The sequence below is a fragment of the Rhagoletis zephyria genome, unplaced genomic scaffold (assembly GCF_001687245.7).
Source record: "Rhagoletis zephyria isolate East Lansing unplaced genomic scaffold, Rhagoletis_zephyria_1.1 Rzeph_scaffold_01992, whole genome shotgun sequence".
NCBI lineage: Eukaryota > Metazoa > Arthropoda > Insecta > Diptera > Tephritidae > Rhagoletis > Rhagoletis zephyria.
The window spans coordinates 24365-37574 of NW_016159076.1; the positions used below are offsets into that span (position 1 = coordinate 24365).

Consider the following 13210-nt stretch of genomic DNA (forward strand, 5'->3'; position numbering starts at 1 on the left):
ATATTTGTGTATTAAAAATCAACGTGAATTCTTATTATACTAAAATTGAATAGACTATGCAAATGTATACCTAAATTTTTTCCTGATTTAAAACACCATTTTTAAATTTTGTTGAATATTTTTTATAGCATTTCAAACTTCTTGTGGATTTTTTTTTAGGCCAACCTTTTTAACTGTTTTTAATTACTTTTTATTGTGCAGCATTCATTAACACGAACAGGCGATTCGATTTTCTTCAAAATTTTCACGTTCTCCGCAATTTGCATTAAAAGATTTTATACTATAAACAAATACTAATTTAAAAAAAAGGAGCTTCTTAAACCTCTTAAGAATTTAATTATCTTTCAACTACAAAAAAGATATAGAAAATTATTGTAGATTGTCAACCTTTTTGCATGGTAAATTCCGCTTCCACACCACTGTGCGGTATCCGGTTACATANTATTTGCATTAAAAGATTTTATACTAACTATAAACAAATACTAATTTAAAAAAAAGGAGCTTCTTAAACCTCTTAAGAATTTAATTATCTTTCAACTACAAAAANAATTTGCATTAAAAGATTTTATACTATAAACAAATACTAATTTAAAAAAAAGGAGCTTCTTAAACCTCTTAAGAATTTAATTATCTTTCAACTACAAAAAAGATATAGAAAATTATTGTAGATTGTCAACCTTTTTGCATGGTAAATTCCGCTTCCGCACCACTGTGCGGTATCCGGTTACATATGTATGTATGTACGTATATTTTAAGCCGGCAATGCGTGAAAAACGGCACTTGCATATTTGCTGCTAAATACATAACTTACAATCATATCAATCAAGTTATGCTCCACATTGGATTGATTGCTGTTCTGACTTTCCGGTGAGTTGGAGCGACTGTTCGATAGACAGCCACCAATACCGCTGCCCATAAAATTATTCTGATACATTAACGGTATCGAATCAACCGATAAACCGTTGGCGCTCGATGAGTTGCTGCCATCGCTGGAATTTTAAGTTAAAGCATATTTAATTAAAATTCCGATATCAGGTATTTGGATATAAATCTTTGCATGTAGGTGTTATATGTTAATTAATTAGTTAAAAAACATATTAAAGTGAGCTTTACCTGACTAAAGGTGAATTGAGAAAAGAGCGATTGTAAATAGAGGTGGGCGTACTTGGCGATAAAGGTGCAGAACAATCGAAGCTGATGTTTCTTTGAAATACCTTAAGTGGTGTGTTATTTTGTGCAACATTTTCAAACTAAACTCAAATTCGATCCCATTTCATTAAAAAAAAGAAGAAGAACATACAAGAAAAGAAAATATAAACAATATATTAAAATCAAAAATTTAAATTACTTAGTTGAACGAAAGTATTTAGCGCAGAAGGGTAGAGTGTAAAATATAATATATTTAAATGCATGAATAATATATTTAATACCTTTTAGGCAAATGCATGGTATGAACTATTAAAAAAAAAAAAAATATATATATAAGTATGTGCTCTTAATGTTTAAATACAAATTCCTGTGCTGTCACTTAAAATTCTAAATAAAACCTCATTTCGTATAGGAAGAAACAATGTTTTTGGCAGGGCGTGTAATTCTAAGTCCTTTCCATTACGCTTCTGGAGCATTTTTACGCCAACAATAATTTGGTGTAAGATGTTTCTAGCATACACAGATGACATTGCTACACTTGGCCTTAAGCAGGGATCACATGATTTGTACATGTGTTAAGATTTGCTTATTTTGGCAGGTACAGGGTGGTACTGTACGGAAATTCTTTTATTGCACTGAGCTCAAATTTCTAAACAACACCACGCTGTGACTGCCAAAATGTACAAATCTGTACAAATGTACATATAGTGTGATCTTCGCTTTACACTCAAACGCTCTTGCGATGAAGGGCGCAACGGCAAGGTACCACCACCGAAAAATCGCTCATCGTTCGAATGAATTGAAATGCATTTAATTTATTGATATGAGTGAAAATTTGTTAATAATACTATATTGTGATTGATCGTTTTGTGACTGATCTGACTGACTGGCCATTAAAATTTAACACCGAAAGAAGGAAAACGTCTGCTGCATCGATAGTGACTAACAATTTGTCTGCTTAAAATGCAATATCTATTTCTGTGAATGTACGCTCTATTGAAAATGCAATAAATCTAACAAAAAATTTATCTTTTAAAGGAAAACTTCATAATAAAATTGTGCCTTTTAGTTTGAGGATGCTATCAACTGTTATTTGAGATGCATTCAAGAAGTAACATTTGGGATTTGAGAAAATGTTTATTGCGCAATGTTAGCCGGGGTTGGAACGAAAAATAACTCTCAGCTGCCGGTGTTAATTTGGGCGCGGCCAGCAATTGGAAGGCCGAAACTGTCTTGAAGTTTTACAATCCTCTAATAATTGTTGTCCTTTTATAGGACACCGCCTACTTTACCATCACTGCTTCTCATGGGCTTGTGCACACTGCGCAAACGTTCCAACCATACATACGTTATCTTAAAATTTTCTTCTTCTTTATTGGCGCTGTAAACCGCCTAGGCAATTTTGGCCGAGTCCAAAACAGCACGCCAGTCATTTCTCTTGTGTGCCAACTGACGCCAATCGGAAATGCCAAGTGAAGCCAAGTCCTTTTCCAGCTGGTCTTTCCAATAAGTATTTTCATTGTCCGTGCCTCCGCGCCATATACCAGCATAGGCATGATGAGTGACTTATAGAATGTGATCTTTATACGACGAGAGAGGACTTAACTTCTCAATTGCCTACTCAGTCCAAAGTAGCACTTGTTGGCAAGAGTGATTATCCGTTGGATTTCAAGGGTGACATTATTATTGGTGTTAATGTTGGTTCCCAAATAAACGAAGTTGTCTAATTTTTCAAACTTGTAACTCTCAACAGTGACATGTGTGCCAAGACGCGTATGCTCTGTGTGAGTGATGACAGGAGATACTTCGTTTTGTCCTCATTCACCACCAGATCCATTCGCTTTGCTTCTCTATCTAATCCCGAAAAGGCGGAACAGACGTAGCCCTTGTTTTTACCGATAATATCGATGTCTTCGGCCTACGCCAGCAATAGTACGCAGTTGTAAAGTATTGTCTTTGAGCGGTTGAGTTCTGCGGCTCTTATTATCTTCTCCAACATCAGATTAAAGAAATCACACGAAAGGGAGTCAGTGCTTGAAATCGACAAATATATGGTACGTGTGGATCCTATTCTCGCTATGGTGGATTTGCCAGGTCTAAAACCACACTTGATTCGATTCAACAAAACTATATGTATACATATAAATATAACATTTTTAAGTGACAGCAGATGCGAACTACTTATTTACTTATACATAAATGTGTAAACAAATTACATATATTAGGAAAAGTTTTCTAGCAAATTAAGGTGCATAAGAAATAAGTAAGCATAGATAATTCCACAGTGCTGTGCATTAAGGTGCATGAAATACACTACGGTGAAAAACAACAATGCCGATAAGTTACAAAACCAAGATAAACGATGCCAAATATGGCATTGGTTACAACTTCCGATTACTTACAATACTACTTACCTGAAAAATATCGAAAGAATTCGCAGACAGTGTACCCGGCGAGGCCGAGGATTGCGATGAGCTCGGAGTCAATGGTGTGTAGGCGGCCATTGAAGTAGACAGCGTGTCCACATTTGTGCCCAATAGCAGGGGATTTGTAGTTGATTTGCCAAAGCCAAGAAAATCGTTAAGAGCGATAGGCGGATCTGTAAAGAAAGAGAAGGAGAGATGAGTTTTTATAAATTTGAATGTACGCATATAACCGGTTTTATAAAGACTGTTTTCGTTTTTGCTTTAAAAATTTTACTTCTTATTTAAGGCATGAATATTAGTGGTACACTAAAAAAAATTTTTAGCCAAAAAAAAGGATTGAATATCGTTATTTGCTATTTCTTTGCCCTCTGGACACAAAGATGAAAATCACTGTCGCCCAAACAAGACTGAGCTTCACGAGGAAAAATTGGTGGAACCCCTTTTAAATCAGGCCTTGAAAACAAATGCTGAGATAGATTGAGAACCCTACCGCTGCACACACTAGGGAGTACGGGTACGCTGGCTTTACTCAGGAGGACTGAAGATTCCTTCACAGAGACAAGGAGTGACACCTTTTCAGTTCCTTTATATAGTAATTAGGGGGTTGCTACACATTATTCTCCCTAGACAGGAGATACAAATGGTTTCTTGCCAGAACTGTGGAGAGTAAATATGCCATAATATTTGCTATTGAATAGTTTGACATCTACAAATCGCCAATCTATTAGAATGGCGTCCCTTGCGCTGAAATTTCTGGAGTGTATGCTTTATTGCCTTGGGCATTTTGTATTCGCATGTTCTAAGTATACAAAGTTGTACGTAACTACTACTTCAGAGTTAACAGTAGGTACTTTGCCTTGGCCTCGTCTCCCACTTCTCTAATTTGAAAAAAAAAACACTATCAAATGGCTACTGAAGCTCCTTCCCTATGAGGCTGCAGCTAAAATTGTGCTTTTGAATCTACTCGTATTGTGTACTATATATTAGAATGTATCAGAAAAGTAGCATTTACATATGCAAATACATATCGTGTAGGAGCACTATTAGCAGCTCATACATGCGCCCACCAGTTCTTCGCAGCAGCTTCGCAGAATTTTTAGTTCAATACAAATAAAAATATATTTGCATGCAATTTCGCCTACACTTTGCTTCAAATTGTAGTCAAATAGTGGCTGGCTGATGTCTGATTGGTTGGTTGGACTAGCACCAGCGGCCACGTACACGCAAACAACCAAATAATGACAAATTATAACAAAGACAAATAATAAGTAGTAAATATCTAGTCCGCAACATTGCAAGTATGTATGTAGAAATATCGTACAAAAATCGTTGCAGTAGAAGTTAATTTGAAAGCCGAAGATATGTATGTAATACTTGGAGACAGCATAGGAAAAGATCACAATTAGATATCAATATACATATGGGGTATTCACAACGGTGTCGTCAGTGTCGTATTGTTGTATGTCGTAAACTTTAAAGGTCTAAAAAATATATTAAGGAGGTTCGCAAAGTACCATCAAAGTCATATTATGAATTTTCGAAGTGTTAAAAAATAGTTGGTTGTGGTAGCAAGTTCTCTCTCTAAATATTTATTTGAGCTTTTCAGGTTTATGACATACAACAATACGACACCGTTGTGAATCCCTCAATAGTTAGTTTATATGTTAGCAGCAATGGAATTGGTTTGTATTTCTTGCACTCGAGCACAAGCAATAAATATGCCCACGATAAATCAAATTTATCTGTAGTAATTTTTATTTCTGCTACTAATAGTACATCCATACATGCATATGCACATACACATGTACACATGAACTACCCTGCAGAAAAAATTTACGAATCGATACTTTTTCGAATTGAGGACAAATAAAAGGAAAATCGAAATTTCATATTATCATTTTGAAGTTATGTCTGACGGAGTTCGAATATGGGACCACCTACAGCAGAATATGTAAACAAATATGAAATGTAAAAATAAAATAAGTAAAGTTAATAAAAAAGAAGTTAAAAATAAATAAAAAAATATATGGTTTTTCCTATTGATATTTTATGTCCAGAAGTAGTTAATTTCAAGTTAGTTATATCAATTGCAGACGTAACCACCCTTGCAGAGGTAACCTCCCTTGATTATTTCGCGGCCATCGCCGATAATAGTGACTTTTAGCTACTTTTTAATCAACTTAAAGTTAGCTTATAGCTAGATACATTTCCAGCAGGGTACTCTATTGCCGATATATGTAGTTCATAAGTACCAGTGCGTTGTGCAGTTGACGCCATCCCCATTACGGCCGCTGATGTTCTTTATTGTCGTTGTCGCTGTTGTTGCTGCTGCTACAGCTGCATTTCCCAATGTGATGATGTATTCATAAGTATGTACATATTTACATACATAATGCACTCGCATTAAATATAGAAAGAGTGACTTTGCGCTATTTTGCCTTTGACATTCTGCATTTCCTTTACAGTTATGGTTTTCTGCTTTATAAGTTTTTAAGTAACTATCTAGCAAATATAATAAATTAAAATATGTATGTATGTGCTTTTCTATGTATGAATGTGCATATCATATATGTGTGTATGTATGCATATTAGACTGCATCACTCCCCATACAAAAAAATCGGTATTGTGTTTTCACTGAAATTACAAAACCTATTATATTTTAAGACTTCCACCAAAATATTTCGCAAAAATATTAACATTTACGTGAGTTAGACCGGTTTGCAAATACCCCTAAAAATGCAGTTTTTTATAAATAAAAATAGTTTCTTAAAGATTTTTTTGAAAAAAAAATCCACTCAAATGACAAAACGGTTAGACCTTAAAAAGATTCCAATGGAATCGTGGCAATGAAATCTTTGTTGCTAATACCTTTTTTCAAAGATTAGTATAAGAAAAACTTGAATAACTGAACCTAAACTATTCCGATTTAGACTTGTGAGGTGTCATTTGAAAGCTATTTGCTTTCTTTGCTAAAAAACTCATTCAAAGGATGAAAGAGAAAGGTAGGATGAACGATCGTCATTCCAAGTTGAATTAACATGTGTTGGTATTTGAAAAAAAAGTTGGGACGTGAATGAGTTTTTTTCCACAGAAACAAAAAGAGTGGGAAAACACCTTTCTACTGCAACCCCATAAGTCTAAATCAGAATGCTGTTGGCCCAGTTATCCAAGTTTTTCGTAAAGCAACCTTTGAAAAAGCAGCATCAAAATCTCATTATTACGATTCCTTTGAAAAGATTTTTAAATATTTTTGTGCAGGTTTTTTAAGCGTAATCTGTTTTGTCATCTGAGGGGATTTTTTTTTCAAAAATTTATTCAAAAAACTATTTTTATACCCGAGGGCACTTGTGCACAAAGGTATTATAACTTTGTTCACATAACGGTTGTTTGTAACAGGCAAAACGAATCGAGGTAGATGTAGACAAATGTATACATAAATGAAAAGAGAAATCGATTAAGCGACTGTCCGTCTGTCCGTCCGTCCGTCTATGCGCACGATAACTCGAGTAAAAATTGAGATATCTTAACGAAACTGGGTACGTGCACTTCTTTCTGGCGTAGGACAGATGGTATTGAAAATGGTCAAAATGGGACAATAACCACGCCATCTCCCCTATAACGGTAATTTTCAGAAATACGAAAACTGCGATATTTTAGCAACTACCGAAGATTATTCACTCAAAATTGATATTTACAATAAGTTTTAGACGAAAAATAAGAATATTATAAATTTTTGGAAAATGGGCTTAGCCACGCCCACTTATGGTTACATGTGTATATCTTGGTAACCGCTGCACGAATTTCTTCCAAACTTAGCATAGTTGTTGGCCTTGGTATAGTATACGAAAGTGAAGAAATTTTTTAAAATCGGACAACAACCACACCCACATCCCATATAACGGTAATTTAGAGAAATACGAAATCTTCGATAAATCAGTAAATATTAAAGCTAATTTATTCAAAATTGATGCTTGCAACAACTCTTTACCAAGAGTTTATGGTAAAATTTTGGAAAATGGGCGGGGCACCGCCCACTTATGATTACATATATGTATATATATCGGTAACCGTCGCACCAATTTGTACCAAACTCGGTATGGTTATTGTGCTTTCCACATAGAAGCAAAATGTTGAAAATTATTGAAATCGGACTAAATTTATGGCAGCTTTTTATATGACGGTAAGTTTCAGAAATGCTTGAAACTTCAATATTTCGAAATTTAAAGACGCTTATTTACACAAAATTGATACACCCGGGCTTACCATGTAGCGGTAGCTTTCGAAAAGGTGAAAAATATATATATTTAATACTTGCGCCGGGTATTTAATGTTCGGCTCCATCCGAACTGAGACTTTCTTACTTGTTATTCATAAAAAACTCAATTTTCGGAGGTATTTTCAACTCGATCAAGCTCACGTAAATCTTTACATTTTTGTCCTAAATATTTTGGTTGACGTCTTCAAATATAATAGATGTTGTAGTCCCGGCGGAAAAACCTCAATTTTTTTTGATGATGCAGTCTAATGTATGTATATGGATGAATTTTGTAAAATTCCATTGTCGAGCACAAGCGGGTTAAAAGACTTTATTGCAATAGGCACAACAGAGCGCAGTTGGCGCTTGCTCAGTAAAAACATTTGTCAAATAAAACATTACTCTGATATTCGCATACAGATAGGTTGCCCAAAGGCATACAACCACTCAAAGGCATGCAAATAGATATAATGAGCTACACATCTAAGTATTTCGAAGCACACATACATATGTATGTACGTACATACATATGTATGGGTGTGTATTGGACGAATACTGTCTAAGGCTGCCACCTCATCAATTGCCAAATATCGCTTGGACAACTTCGAAGAGAATCTGTTTGGTTTTGAATCAGTAAATAAATGTTTATTTTAGTCAAGTCACAACTACACACTTAAATATGCTCAAGCTCACTTATTTCATCGCATTTTCAATGGCAGTGCAAACATAAACTTTTTCCGAAAGAATGCCAGACACTATATTTCTGAGTTCAGTAACAAAAATTGTTCATCATGTGTTCATACAGGTTCGAGTAAATAGGGTAAGATTCCCGCGCCTCCGGAAAGGATGCGCAGGTGAAAATTAGACAGCTCGGCGCATTGCGATAACGCCGAAGGGTGAGCTTTTGATTAATTTACTTCCCCATAAATTATTAAATACATAAGTGCTATCTGAATGTTTCGCCAGGTAATAAGTCAAACCAAAAAGGGTGATCGTGCTGTTTGCACCAATTACCGCCGAATAAGCCGTCTTTATATTGCGTATAATATCTTATCAGGAAATAACTACTTGGGTCTTATCATTGTGGCTTTAGGCCAAGCAAAGGCACGATTGATTAGTTTATCATATTGTTGTAAATTCTGGAAAAGACCTTATATAAAGAAATCTCCGAATACCCTCTTTATTGTCCATTTTAAATTACTTTTGACAGCTCGAAGAAAAGCTGCCTATACCATTGCATCTTCAAATTTGGAATCGCTACAAAACTAGTACTAGTCAATCTTGGAACTTTAAGTCGAAATAATTCCCTAACGGACACATATTGTCTTGATCGGAAAAATATGCCTTTTAAAATAACAAAATATCCTATCGCTCAATTTGACAGGAAATAGTTTTAATGAAATAAAAACATTTTTTTTTGTGTGGAATATGTATTCATGTAATGTATGTAACATTAGGGGGCCCGTAGAAAAAAATAAGATCCTACCACTAAGTTTTTTTTCTTTTTATGAGAAATAATATTTCCTATATTTATAGATTTTTTTAATGATTAAAAGCCTTGCGCACACCAACGCGAAAGCGACAGCGACGGAAATAGCGATAGAGATAGCGGTAGAAATCGAACGCAATACGTAGAGCGTTCGATTTCCATCGCTATCTCTATCGCTGTCGCTATCGCGTTGGTGTGTGCCAGGTCTAAGAGTTCACGATCTGTCATTTTAGAGCAGAAAATATAGTTGTGTAGATTCATCAGTTTTTAAATAACTATTTTTCATTCGATTTTAAAAATCGAATATGTTCTAAATAAGGGATTAATAGGGCTACGCATGCATATATATGATCTAAGTGGGCGGTTCCACGCAAATTTTTTAATACAATGAAAACCCAAATTTTTATTAAATAAGCATGGCATATATAAATTTTCAGTTAATATTGATAAACTTTTTTATCCACAATGCATAATAATATGTTACACAATATGCTAGTGTTTGGCCCAGCTTCCTCCTCCGATTTGTGGCGTGCGCCTTGGTATTGGCACACAGTTTTACGCCGACTCCGAACGGCGATTGTATATTTATAAGAAGCTGTTTTTGATGGCAGAATGCACTCGGAGGTTTGCCATTGCCTGCCAAGGGGCGACTTCTATTAGAAAAACCTTTATTTTATTTTTATTTTTTGATGTTGTGTTGACACTGGCTGGCCCTGCGGAATAGTTGCGCGCACTGCTAACCACTACACCTCAGCGGCCGCCAATAGATTATTATTATCCTTGTTTCAGAACTTTTTCGATTTTTAAAATCAAATCAAATATAGTCATTTAAAAAAATGATAAATCTACAAAACCGCATTTAGTGACAAAAAAAGACGTGTCGCGACTTCTAAACCATTTTTAAAAATCTATACAAATAATTAGTATTACTTCTCGTAAAAAGGAAATAAGATTTTAATATTCTCTTCTTCCCCCTTCATGCTGGCTCTTGATGTTACCCCTCATCAAGCACGTTAATGTGCTAAGCCGGCTCCTAAGTGCAAAAGGCTCTTGGGAGCCACTGTGCCCATCTCTGATCTAACTTATTTTGTATGAAAATAATCGATAACGCGAAAGTGATTAGCCGCAGCGTAGTACATTCCACTCCAATTATGTAGAGAATTTCTTCCAATACAAAACGATATTTGGTCCATCTGGATCCGATGAACAAGAATTGTCAGTTATATTAGTAGCAATGCACTAATTAATTGGCAACAGTTTTTAATCAATTAAAAACACAGCCCAACAAAATTCCAACAACTGCATGCGGCACAACAAGTGTCAGTGGTTCTTATATAATTTGTTCGTATAATAAGAATCTGGCCTTCAAAATACCTTTTGGCCATACACTCCATTATACTAATTCTAAGAAGAATAAATTCCAACTTTAATCAAATTGATTAACATCTACCATAATAAATAAATTTGATAATGATATGACGAAAAAATACCAAGATATTTTAGAATGCATTGGCAAAATTTTTTTATTAAAAAAAATATTTTTGCGACTAATGTATTTTTTTATCTTTTGGGATAAAAGGAGAGAATTTAAAATTTTTATGTTGCTAAATGCATCGTTATTCTACCACTAAAGTTCAAAAAATTTTGAAAATTCGTTTTTGATACTTTTGATCCCAAATAGAAGCAGAGCTTTTCTCATGGACTCGGCGTCAAAGAAACCAAAAACTTACTGTCATAAAAAAGCGTCAAAAATAAATCCTCAATTTTATTCAGAAGATAAGTTGTAAAATTCAGCAGCGTTATGAAGCTCAAAAATTAAATAAAAAATTCAAAATAAAAAATTGCTTTGCTTGCATCTCCAAAACGCTTCTGAAAAATCTTCCTGTATGAACACTTTCATATAGCTACAGCAAGTTGAAAGCTTTACTCGGCTTGGAACGGCTTCGCTCGGCTCGGCTCGGCTTTCTGTGTGCACGTACCCTTAGGCCTGTACAAATCATTGGACTAATTGGTTAACTGACTGTTACCACGGCCACTAAATGCTTTTCCTCGACGATTCAATTACTGCAAGAATTTGAAGTCTATTAAAGGAAATTTCATTTAAATTCAAAAATAGTTCCAAATACAATTTTGTACGTAAAAAGTTTGTTATTTATATGGTCGCGTGGTTTTAAGAAATGAAAAATTAAATTGCGAAAGCCTGGATTTTTTGCATATGGGCATTATTTCTTAAATACTGAAATTAAACTTCATTAGTGTGACTAAGGGGGTGGTAGAATCGCCACCATTTTGAAAGCAATTCTTAAACTCCATGCAAATGACCATTTTAGGACCTCAACTAAACCAACACAGTATCACGTGTGCCCCATCAGCTTTGGTGCTAAAAGCACAATGTCATCCCTCCAAAGTATTTGTGGTCCTAGGCATGTTACTCAAAACTGCGTCATAGTGATTCCATAATTTAGTTGGATACTCCGAACTCTTCTGCCGACCATTTCCCGAAAACTACCTAACAACCCGAAAATGTAACATATCCCCAGTTTAGAGTGAATTTTTTTTCTTGAGTTTTTAGACGTTAACGAAACTTGTTTGCATTCTTTAGAAATTATCGGATTTTTAGTTATTTTATTGGACTCATTAAATTTTCGTTTCACTGGACAGAAAAGGTCAGGCATAACATAAGTAATTTTAATGTTTTGGCATAGGTTGAATTTTTAATTTTCCTTGCTTCCTGCATTAAAATGTAAGTCTTCATAAAATATCGACTTAGTAACTTTTCACTCTAAACAAGTGATATACCCCTAGCCAGTGATTTTTTTGGGATCGGTAGAGCAAGCTCATATAGCCACATATTCTCTTCAAACTTACCATTTAAAGGTGATATTAGCTCATCATTGGTCTCGTTTCGCCTACTCAAAAAATCTTGACGCTGTTCCAGCAACGAATTAATTGAGTGTTTTGTTAAAATATCAGCACCAGCACTTGATAAAGACCTCATATTGGCTGCTATTGAGTCATGCGCACCAAACTGAAAGGCAAAAATAAATATGAAAGGTTATTTTTTGTATTCTGTGTAATCGTTTATATGTTGTGAATAAAGGAATCAGAACTAAAATTTGAGAAAACTTTCCATTTTACATTTTATATTCTCTGAAAACAAAATGTGTGCATTTGTATGCCATGTCGTATACGTGACATTGCAAATCTGAGCGCATAAAAATACTAGACACAGGAGCCTACTTATTATACAACTTGGCAGCAACAGACTTGGCACGGTCGAAGTAATTGCAGTTGACGCGTTTGAAAAACCGCAACAATTTGAAACTAATGAATCGCTTACTTTTCTCATGAATTCTCGAAATCCACTCAGTGACGCGCGCCCACTTCAACGGCCATCGAAGTGCACTGAACAACGACGAAGAGCATACAAACTATCGCAGACGAATGCTCACTCATTGATACATACATACATATGTACATACGTACTAGATGTATGTGTGTATAACAGTAGCAACAAATCATTTTGTCATCGCGATGCAATGGAGGTATTTCCCAGTAACTCCACGAACGCAATAAAAACCAAAACCGAACGATGGGCAACAGCACGCGCACACTAACGGCCAAACATTGCCACATACGACTGCAGCCAACCACAAGCAGGCAAGCAACAACATCGAAAACGATAGTTATCAAGGCCGTGCACTTGCACACCCACTGTTTGGGGGAGGGGCGGAAAATTGCAACAATTACAATTAATGTGAGCAAAAAACCGGCGATCAGCCTCAAACTCGTCCTTATGCAACAACATGGCAGGCGCTTACAGAGAGCAGCAACAGTGTTGATGGCAACATTGTAAGTTAGTTAGTAATAGCAACAATAGAAACACCAAC

General features: G+C 35.2%; 1 protein-coding gene across 1 annotated transcript in view; it reads right to left on the reverse strand.

Moving 5' to 3' along the window:
- The window catches only part of LOC108365765 (cytoplasmic polyadenylation element-binding protein 1-like), a 23336-nt gene extending 11018 nt beyond the window's left edge, over window positions 1-12318 (reverse strand). The window contains exons 1-4 of the mRNA XM_017619905.1: window positions 12189-12318; window positions 3564-3748; window positions 1114-1250; window positions 812-989 (exon numbers count right to left, since the gene is read on the reverse strand). Of these exons, the coding sequence (XP_017475394.1) occupies window positions 812-989; window positions 1114-1250; window positions 3564-3748; window positions 12189-12318 (630 nt within the window). The remainder of the gene's footprint in view (window positions 1-811; window positions 990-1113; window positions 1251-3563; window positions 3749-12188) is intronic.
- Window positions 12319-13210: the final 892 nt, after the last annotated feature.